The sequence below is a fragment of the Stigmatopora argus genome, chromosome 23 (genome assembly GCF_051989625.1).
Source record: "Stigmatopora argus isolate UIUO_Sarg chromosome 23, RoL_Sarg_1.0, whole genome shotgun sequence".
Taxonomy (NCBI): Eukaryota; Metazoa; Chordata; class Actinopteri; order Syngnathiformes; family Syngnathidae; genus Stigmatopora; species Stigmatopora argus.
In genome coordinates this window covers 2864809-2874752 of record NC_135409.1, presented here as the reverse complement: position 1 = coordinate 2874752, position 9944 = coordinate 2864809, and the positions used below count along the sequence as shown (strand labels likewise).

At 42.5% G+C, this 9944-nt stretch overlaps 1 protein-coding gene across 1 annotated transcript; it reads left to right on the top strand.

Annotated features, from left to right (window-relative positions):
* Window positions 1-2342: 2342 nt before the first annotated feature.
* Window positions 2343-7115, top strand: mtpn (myotrophin). The gene is made up of 4 exons (XM_077594375.1): window positions 2343-2662; window positions 3892-4005; window positions 4080-4163; window positions 5851-7115. The coding sequence occupies exons 1-4, from the start codon at window positions 2594-2596 to the stop codon at window positions 5935-5937; spliced, it is 354 nt and encodes a 117-aa protein (XP_077450501.1). The 5' UTR covers window positions 2343-2593; the 3' UTR covers window positions 5938-7115.
* The last annotated feature ends 2829 nt before the right edge of the window (window positions 7116-9944 follow it).

Below are 9944 nucleotides of genomic sequence, written 5' to 3'. Positions count from 1 at the left end.
ACAATTGTTCACACCGAAACATCGAGTTCCCTTGGGATCCAGAGGACATTCAACAATTGTTTTGAGAAACATCGACCTCACACGGAAGATCGGAGAACTGTGGATTGTTTTGAGAACCATCGGCTTCTGAAGATGGTTCACATCAAAACTCTCTTAGGAAGATTCGGAGGACTGTAAATTGTTATTAGACTCTAAATTGTTTAGAATTCTCTGATGCATGTTGTTAAATCTTATGAATAAATTAGCAAGAGAGACATCGAGTGGGCAGAATGATCTGGGACAGAGACGCGTCAGGATCGATTCTCTCTTGCAAGAACCCAGATATGAGAAAGATGTCTCTTTTGTTACGGCGAGTATTTGGAAAAAAGCATCACTCATGCTTTACTCATTTTGTTATTGACAAACATCTCACTTTCTTTTATATTGCTAATATTTCTACTCCGCATCAATTATAACAAAAATAACAATAGTAGTTATTAATGTAGACCAATCATATTCCGGTTAAGTGTTTTTCTTTGGAAATATATATTTATTCTTATAATTGACACATAAATAATGATTGTAGCATAAATTGATTAAACTGTTTTGCTGTAGCAAAAAAAACTGAATTGTTATGACATCATTCTAACAGCGGCGGGCGGTGCATTTTCTGGTAGCGCCTTCAACGTATCAATCCAACCCTCAAAAAATATTTTATGGCTATAAAACCTCTACTGCAGCTACAGCTGCAACACATAAAAAATAATCAATAAATGAATGCACAAAAATTGGGTAAAATCCACTTCCTAGCAGCATTTCATGATTAAATACAAATACTGGAGCTTTTCAGACATTAAAACCAGGCCAGGGGGTGATTTTCCTGGGAAAAGACAGCGATGAACGTCAATGGCGTACGGGCAAACATTGCCCGAAAATGGGGTAAAATCCAGTCGAAAACAGCATTTATTGATTAAATACAAATACTGGAGCTTTTTAGACATCAGAACCGGGCCCGGAGTATCATTTCCCCGGTAAAAAGACAGCGATGAACGTCGATACATCCATACGTGAAATGACAAAAAATGCACTAAAATACTAAAATTAGGTAAAATCCACTTCCTAGCATCATTTATTGATTGAATACAAATACTGGAGCTTTTGAGACATTACAACCAGGCCAGGGGGGTGATTTTTCCCGGGAAAAGACAGCGATGGACGTCAATGGTGAAACGCCAAAAATTAAACTGGGGTAAAATCCACTTCCTAGCAGCATTTTGTGATTAAATACAAACACTGGAGCTTAAATACGAAACACTGGAGCTTTTCAGATATCAGAACTTGGCCCACAATTGAAATATTATTTAGGAATATGGCCATATTTTACTCACCAAAAATCCTTTTTACACAATATCCATCCTCCTTTCTTTCTTCCTTCTTACCTATCACCATCGAAGCTAATGATGAAAGTCGAGCCTGTCCTGTCATATTTCTGGCATAGTCCGTTTTGAAAATGGCTTTGAATCAAAACAACAATATACTATTTGCTTGTGGAGCTAAGTTAGCACACTGAAAGTGCCGCACACACCATATTTCCGGCTGTAACAGGCTTGCTAGCTTCGGAGTTGACTGCCCTTTCTTAATGATGTCCATTTTTTTTCTGGAAAAGTCAGTCTGGAAAATAGCTTTGTGAGAGAAATCTGCAACAGAATTCATTTGTTTTTGCCACTGTCGGCCATGTGGGTGGAGTTTGCGATCTCTGGCTGCTTTGGCCCGCCTACTAGCCAATCATAGTTTGTGAAAGCAATGACATGTCCCAGCCAGCAAAATGCTAACGCCGATGAAAAATCATTGTGGGGTTGCCAACTCGAAATCTGATTGGTTAAAAGCAACAGTCTAGTTTAATGCAGCAGAGCCCACAAGAACTGATTGTGAATGCTTTGAGGCAGATCTGATCTGGCAACAAATAATGGCTGAAATGTGATTGGTTAAATGCTTCAATATGAAAACACACATCTGGAAGCAGTGCAACCAGGGGGAAAAGCAATGAAAGGAAGCTAACAGACCATTTGGAATAATAAGTATTGATGGACAAAATATAATATGATTCAGATATTTCTTAGGCCAGCAGAGAAGGCCTTGAAGGCCCTGACGGCCCGCCACTGCATTCTAATGATAGTGAAACTATATTATTGTAGCACAGTAATTTTTCTAGCAATACAATAGTTCAGCGATTGGATATACAGTAAAACAGTGTGAGTTCATTACTATTATTATCTTTAGAAGTGATTGCATATGAGCCTATCCGATAGAAAAGAAAAGAAAACGATGATAAATGATGTTTCTGGCGTCGATGTTAAGTTCCGGGTGATGACACAGGAAGTGGTGGCACGAGAAAGGCGGATCCTTTTCTGCTAACTTGCCTTTTACCTCCCACCGATTTATTTTCAGCTCTTTTCAGCTTCCTTCCGTATTTTTGTCACCGTCTAATATAACCCAAAAGCGCGCCCCTCTCATTTTGGGCTATTTTAATAAATCCGGAGTCTTGGTTGGACCATCTTAGCGTGACAACAGGCAGACTTTCCTCCCCCTTTTTTGGGAAACAGCACTTTTTAAGATGGACACAGAATTGATTTGGGCGCTGAAAACCGGCGACATGGATGTAGTCGAAACCACGATGATGACGGTAAGAGGCTGAAGGGGAAGCGGGGGGTGAGCATCCGATACCGGTGGGTTCCCACAACTGAGTCGAATGCTCCTCCGACAAGTGGGCGCCGTCGCGTGCTAACGTTAGCTTCGTTGGCTACCTTCACTAAGTTGATTCGCTGCCCTATCTTGTTTGGGGGGATGCATTTCTCACTCCACGCCATAATGTGCATTATAACAGCCAAATAAAAAGTGGCTTTTGAAACGTAACATTGCCATTTGGCCGTTGTGTTAGCCGGATTTAGCCGCTTAGCTTTTAGCATTGTGACGTGCTTTGGGAGACGTCGCTGACAGGAGCGGATCAGTCGTCATGTTACAGTCATGCATGCTTTGTGCTTGGTTTCTATAAACACGACCCCTGTCGCCAATTTCATTGCATGTTATATTTACGTTTTTTTCTTCATGATTACTCACGCAACTTCTGATTGTAGCTCGTTTAGATCACCCAGCAACCTGTTGTTTCCGTCTTGACCATGCTGATCGCACTCCATCCATCAAAACATGGTCAACTTTATTGGTCAAATTAGATTTGTGTAACATTGCACCGCCTGGGAGAACATATGTCACACCGAGAGCCTGTCACTTAACTTAACATGACCTGAAAAAGTCGGATGTTTACATTTTTTTGGTTCGATTCAAGAGGCAATAGAACGACACGTGAAGTTGACTGTCAACACTTGACTTCTGTTTTTGTTTTTGACAGTATTCCATAAGATTACAGGGAACATTCCTGTTATGCCAAAGTTTTACTACCCTACTTCTGGAATGTGCCTCAGTGACACTCAAAAGATGCCCAAGTGTTGTCTTGGATTAGTGATGGTCGCTTTACCTGTTCTGCGAGGCGATAGCTTGAGCAAATTTTTGTCTCAAATTGTAGTGGGTGACCGTTCTCTTACATAGCAGGAAGCCATTTGTTGCGTGAACCAGTGATATCTGTTGCCCAATGATATCTGAGTCTAATCACTGAGTTGCGGACTAGTGCGTGACTGCGTGTCAAGGGAACGTGCCCCAACATCGCTGGAAGAAACTATATGAACTGACTTATAATGACCTCCCTAAACAGATCGAGTGTTGGCATTTGAGACACCCTCGTAACCAGATCTACACCAGTCCGACTCTTCCACTTAGCTAACAAGTCCTTGCTTTTTTCTGCAGCTACACAATCTGCGTATTCTATTAAAGTTCATGTTTTGTCCCCCTAAATGGCAGAAAGAAGATGTCAACAAAACTCTGTCCAGCGGCAGGAAGCCAATCCACCACGCTTGTGACTTCGGCCAATCAGGTGTGGTGGAGTTCCTCATCTCCAAAGGAGCAGACATCAACGTAAACCCAAGTTTTGTCCATTTAAATTCACCAGATGTATTTTTTTGTCCTCAACTAAATTTGGCTCCTTGCAGGCGCCTGATAAACATGGCTTAACTCCACTGTTAATCGCCAGTTGGGAAGAGCATTGCCACATTGTAAAGGTCCTGCTAGAAAAGGTTGGTTGATATTTACTTAAAATAAGACCCTTTTTTGCCTAACACCAGTAAATATTCTATTTCTATAGGCCTCATCTTTTTTTCTTTCATTTAAAAAAACATTTTGAATCGTAGTCCATTGTTTAAACCAATTGGCAGGCTGAATGATGATACATTTGTTGCCAAAACCTTATCTAACGGACAAAGTATACTGATATCGATACATAGAGAAAATTAGGAAATTTAAGTTAAAAAAAAAAGCAACATACTGTATTTCTCAAACTATACATCACACCTAAATATAAGTCGCACCAGCCTAAGAATGCACAATGAAAGGAGAAAATTATAATATGAAGTGTCATTTTTGGGGAGCAGATTTTCAAATTTACCTGAAACCAAGAACAAAGACTGCATTAAAGCCTAATAGTAAATTATGGAAGAACAGACAAAACAGGAAATGTTACATATTAACATTTTTTGACAATTAACTGTAGCCTAGAAAGCACAACATAAGCCGTTGGTGGTCACAGAAGACAGACAAATAAATAAGGCACAGTGGTACCTCTACATATGAGCACCTCGAGATACGAGGACAATTCCAAGCAAATATTTCGCTCTAGATACGAGAAAGCCAGGTGGCCATGACATGAGAGGCTGTTTATCATTGTAGCGCACTGTCTTTTTTTGCCGGATCTCTTTCGTGTAGAACAGATATCTACGAGCACTGAACGATTTCTTCAGACGAGTTTCTCCTACACATGGACCAGAAAATGCACAACGCGCATGCGCGGGCAAAAAGAGGGCTTTCTGGGTATTGAAGTATACTCGTGCACACAACACCGATAGCCAATGGCACCCTTTCTCAGAATAAAACTTCATAACCCGCAATCAATACGAGGGTAGGCTGAGCTGTTGCATTTCCTGTTATTTCTTCCTTGGTCTGTTAGCTCCCGCGATCGCTCATTCAAGACTACTTCTCAATGGCAAGTGGTCGTGTGTTATCCTATTGTGAGGACATTTGTGTGCATCATTTTCGGAATATTTTGAAGGGAATACAACAGCAAACAGCCCATCGATAGCGGGCGTGAGGGTGGAGGCGTGGCAAACAGCTAACCCGGCTAGAACGAAGGTAAAAAAATGAAAACAAAATTTGAATTCAGTTTTGTGTAACGTTACATTAAACATATGTTTGAGTGTGTCTGTATATATTAATCCAAGTTAATTTAAATTTGTTTGTTCGGTTACGAGTGCGTTGCCTAGGAAAAATGCCACACCACAATGCGTGGGGGGCATAAAGCCAAAATCCCCCCCCCCACCCCCCCCCCCCCCAATTTGTTAGCCATTTTTTGTAGTCTTTCCTGTCACCATGTTGGATCTCATAAAGACCCTGCTGACTCACAGCAGTTTTTGCAGGCACACAAGAGGCCTTTGTGTATTCCCAGGTGCAGTATGGGAGCTGACCCCTGCTAATACCCTCACCGCTGCCCCTTGTTAGCACACACTGCGCTGTTGTTGCCACGCAATCACCCATTTCAAAAGACAATTTAACCCCAATAGGTGACCTAGTCATGAGGTGTTTGCTTGAGAGTGCTGACCACACACACACACTTAGATTCCTATCCCCATTATTATTATTATTTTCTTCCAGATAAACTTTAGCGACTACCACCACATGCACTTAACATGCACTTTCCTGTGTTCTCTGCAGGGCGCCGACAAGGATCAGAGGGGTCCGGACGGCAAGACGGCCTCGGAGGTGACCGAAAACGCCAACATCAAGGAGCTGCTTAAGTGATTGAGGTTTTGGGGGTGGGAGGGGGAGGGGGGGTTGGTCGGTGCCACGTTGAGGCGTCGCGGGGGGACTGAGCGTAACCGGACGAGATGCGGCACAGAACCAGGTGGTCTTCCTCTTCACTGCTTCTCTCTTAGCTCCGGAGCTCTCACCTTACCTGTTTAGTGGTTTTCTTCTTCGCCCAGTTCTTCGGGAAGTGGTTTCTCTCTCTCTATATATATTTTTTATTTTTTTGGTTCATTAGCATTTAATGAGCACACACACTGGTGGGGGTTGCACGCTCATGTCAGAATAATCTTTTTTTTGTTGTTGAGAGGAACAATGTGCTACAGGTTAAGTTTCCAAGTGTAATCTTGAAAAATTCCATTTTTTTCTTGAGTTTTTAAAAGAAAAATACAAACTTGAAAAGCATGAACGTAGAATCTGACCCAATGACACAAAATAACTTTGGTTTAGCATTTTTTCCTCTTAAAAATATGCCTTAATCCTTTCAGAATATAAGAATCTTTCACTTGTTTTTGCTTTTATTCACTCAAAACTGGTTCACTAAAACATAAAATTATTCCTCTTTAAAAAATATATATATATAAGTAGGACCATATTTGGATGTTTTTTGTGAAGTAGCTCCAAGAGTTCTTTGTGGAATTACTGCACTGTACAAATGTCAACTAAGATATATATATATATTTTTTTCCAATGATTTAAAAATTATTGATTGATTTACTGATGCCCCTTCCCCAAAAAGGTTCCTTTTTCTATTACTTGCATATCACATAGTACTTCCTGTGTCCATTGACCAATCACCATGCTGACTAACAACTAAAAGCATTTGAATGTTTTTGGGGGGTTAGAAAGACAGTCACACTAACAGAAAACAAAAAAACTGGGCTAGTTTAGTGAGGCTGTGTTTTTCGAATGTCTGTTTTGAGGCTTAGATAGCCCCCCCCCCCCCCCCCCCCCCCCATGCCCCCTCAAATATTGGCAGTTTTTCTTTTCCCTTCCTTTGGTTTGTTTTGGCTGCATGTCAAGTCTGCTTGGGCACCATTGTCGCTCTCTCTCTCGATGGCTTTCAAATGAATAATTAGTATCATGTTCCAAAAGTAACGAAAACAAAAACACTCTCGTTGACTTTGTTGTGACAAAAAGTCTGTAAAAACAATAAAAATGTTCATAGAGGTTCATTTCACCTGACCCATTTTTCAGCCTGATCATAAAAGAAAGGTGTTTTGTGATATTTTGATGCAGGCAATGACTTCCCCAAGAAAACCAGCTCCCTAGCGAAGTCTCAAAAATTCATGTCAGTTAAGCCCAATAATTCCATAGTTCTCCCACACGTGGTAATTAAAGCGGTTACCACGTATTTGACTCGTGTCGCCAAGTCAACGGTGGACTCTGGCGCTTGTCTGTTTTCCACCCAACCGATTGGGTCGTCTCACAACGGTGATTGACAGATGCTGTAATTAGCGTCCGGGTGCCGACTCCGCATTTTAAGCGCCGCTTGCATTGTGATCAGCCGGCTCAACATGCTGCCTAATGAAGTAGCAAATCTAAATCATTAGCATAATTAATATGGAGTCGCGATTGCCTTTCGGGCATGTTGGCTTCCTCCTTTACTCTGTTCTCAGCTGCATTTCTTGTGCATTAGTTGAGCTTATGAGTGTTCTGCGGCCAATCTGCCATTTCTCTGGCGAAGGACGTCGAAGAGTCGACCGTTTAGCGCCAACAAATGCAATTATTTCTCTTTATTTGATTCCGTGCGGCGTTATTAGCCTCAGTTCCGTGCTAACGTGGATTTGGCAGTCTCCCAGCATCCCTGGCTAAATCTCCCCGAACCCTTCCGTGGAGAAGGTGGAAAAGGCTGTTTTAGTTGGAAATTTAAGCACATTTGATGCCTTTAAAACCTGGAAAGTCAAGACTTTTAGGCAGATGTGGAAATATTGACCAAGGCGGTATTTTTTATTGTTATTTGGTCGTTTATCGAATTTGACGCAGCCAATCAGGCGCAGCGAGGGGCCACGCAACCAGACGGGCGGTATGTCACGGCATTGATCGGGGCGTGAAACGTCTGGCGCTGTCGTGCATCGTGGGTGGGTGTTCTCTCAGATTTACTGTGACGTTTCAGTTTCTGTTTGGAGAAACTTAATGTTGCAACCTTTTAGCTAGTGAGGCATGAGCCCAGCATTTGGACTTGCTCAAATCTGTTGCATTTGTGTGGATCTTCTCATCTAAACTGCAGCTTATTGATCGGTTATCTAAGATAGAAATCTCATCTGCACCTTCAGGGTCATATCTGAACCAAACTGTCCAGGGAAGGTCTTGAACACTACAGGCATCATACTTTGTCTGTCATTTGTGTAGGCCAAAGTCCTCCTAGGCCAAAGCCCTACATGTCCTTTTCCCTGGCAACTGACATCCTCCAGTTTCTGCTCTGATGTTTTCCCCAATTGCTGCCGCGGGGCCCTTGTTTGTATCGGCCCTTTTTTTACCCCCCTTCCTCGTTATTTGCAACGTCAATCCCAAGTTGAGCTTCTCTTGTGGCTTCTTGTACTCGCTCACCTTCATTTCCTCTTGTTACCCGCCATTGCGCCGCCGCTCCTCCAGGCAGACAGGCTAATTCGGTTTGAGTCTATCGGGACAAAAAGATCATGTGCACTCTATTAACCTTTCCAGGGGCCTGTTACAGTACACTTAATGATTATCGCCACAGCGCTCTGCTCGCTTGTTGCCTGCCTTTATCGCCGCCTCGCACGATAATGATTGTTTACGAAACTGAAGGAGAACGGGGGAAATGAGAAATTTGAACATTTTTCATGTAAGCGAGGCGAGCCATTTATTGACGCAGTGACGCCAAATAACAAGTAACGAGTCGATGCTGACACTTTTAAACTGACTTGACTATTAGCTTTTTTGCTAAGTAGCATATGACAAAATAAGCGACTTGGAGGGCTGCCAATTAGAAAAAAACTATGCAGTTGCTGTTAAATATGCAATCTGGTTTCTGTAGTAGGACAATCACCGGCGACGAGCAAAGGTTGGCGCGTATTGATTCAATATGACAGATTTTCTCCCGTTGTTCTAACAAGGCGCATGGCCACAGGTGGCTCGTTTGTCTTCATTAAAAGGTGAATATTGCTCCGTCGATTCATGCGGGGAGTCATATTTTTGCGGGTGCACCGCAGGGACAATTATTCAGGCTAAATGCTCGCTGCAGGTGAGTTATTTCCACGCAAACATTGCAAAGCAAACATCGAGAAGAACTGTAGATGCCCGTTACTACTTTTGGATTCCACCAATCAGCTGCCATCTTTTCCCAGGTGTTCCGCCACCTGTGTTCAGTTTTGAATGATTAGCCACGCTAAGCGGATCCTTCTGTCACGCCAACAACTTCATCACCGACTAATCGTTTCCTTTGGGCGAGTGGGAATTTTTTTTTCGGGAACACCCCTACATTTCCAATCAAGGTTGCAAAGCTAGCGCTTCACAAAATAGTTAATTCAGACCTTCCGCCCCTTTGAATTCCGACTTGCTGACGCGAGTAACCGTGGGCTTATGTCAGTTTTCCTCATCAACCGTTACGTCGGCTAGCCAATAACGAGTCAGTCGGGGGTCTGCTTTGACGTGGATTTAGCGCCGCTGCCCCTGTGGGAATATCAACCCACCCGCTGAGATTTTGGTGTCGTCTGCTTTTAATTGGGGCCGGCTGTCGGCTCGTGCTAATTATGTTGTCCAACAAAGTTTAACCAGCGCAAGTGAAACGCTACAGTCGGCGAGGCTAATCGGGGTCAATATCGCCAAGTCGTTGCGGTCATTGGAAAAAAATGAATCGGATGTACGCGTATTAATTAGTGTTGGTGTTTCCCAACATACACGGAGTAGTAATAATTAGCACTTAGTTTTTCACAGGCAAAATGATCCCGAAACGATTCACAGAGATGGAAAAAAACTGGGACAAAAGCAAGGAGAATCGAAAAAGGTTTTGTGATCGAATGTATTTTGAATTTCGTTCGCTT

Excerpts from the sequence above, each read along its gene's own strand:
- mtpn (XM_077594375.1), top strand. The coding sequence starts at position 2,594 with ATGGACACAGAATTGATTTGGGCGCTGAAAACCGGCGACATGGATGTA. Across the intron at positions 2,663-3,891 it reads TCGAAACCACGATGATGACG|AAAGAAGATGTCAACAAAAC; the intron begins GTAAGAGGCTGA and ends CCTAAATGGCAG. Across the intron at positions 4,164-5,850 it reads TAAAGGTCCTGCTAGAAAAG|GGCGCCGACAAGGATCAGAG; the intron begins GTTGGTTGATAT and ends TGTTCTCTGCAG.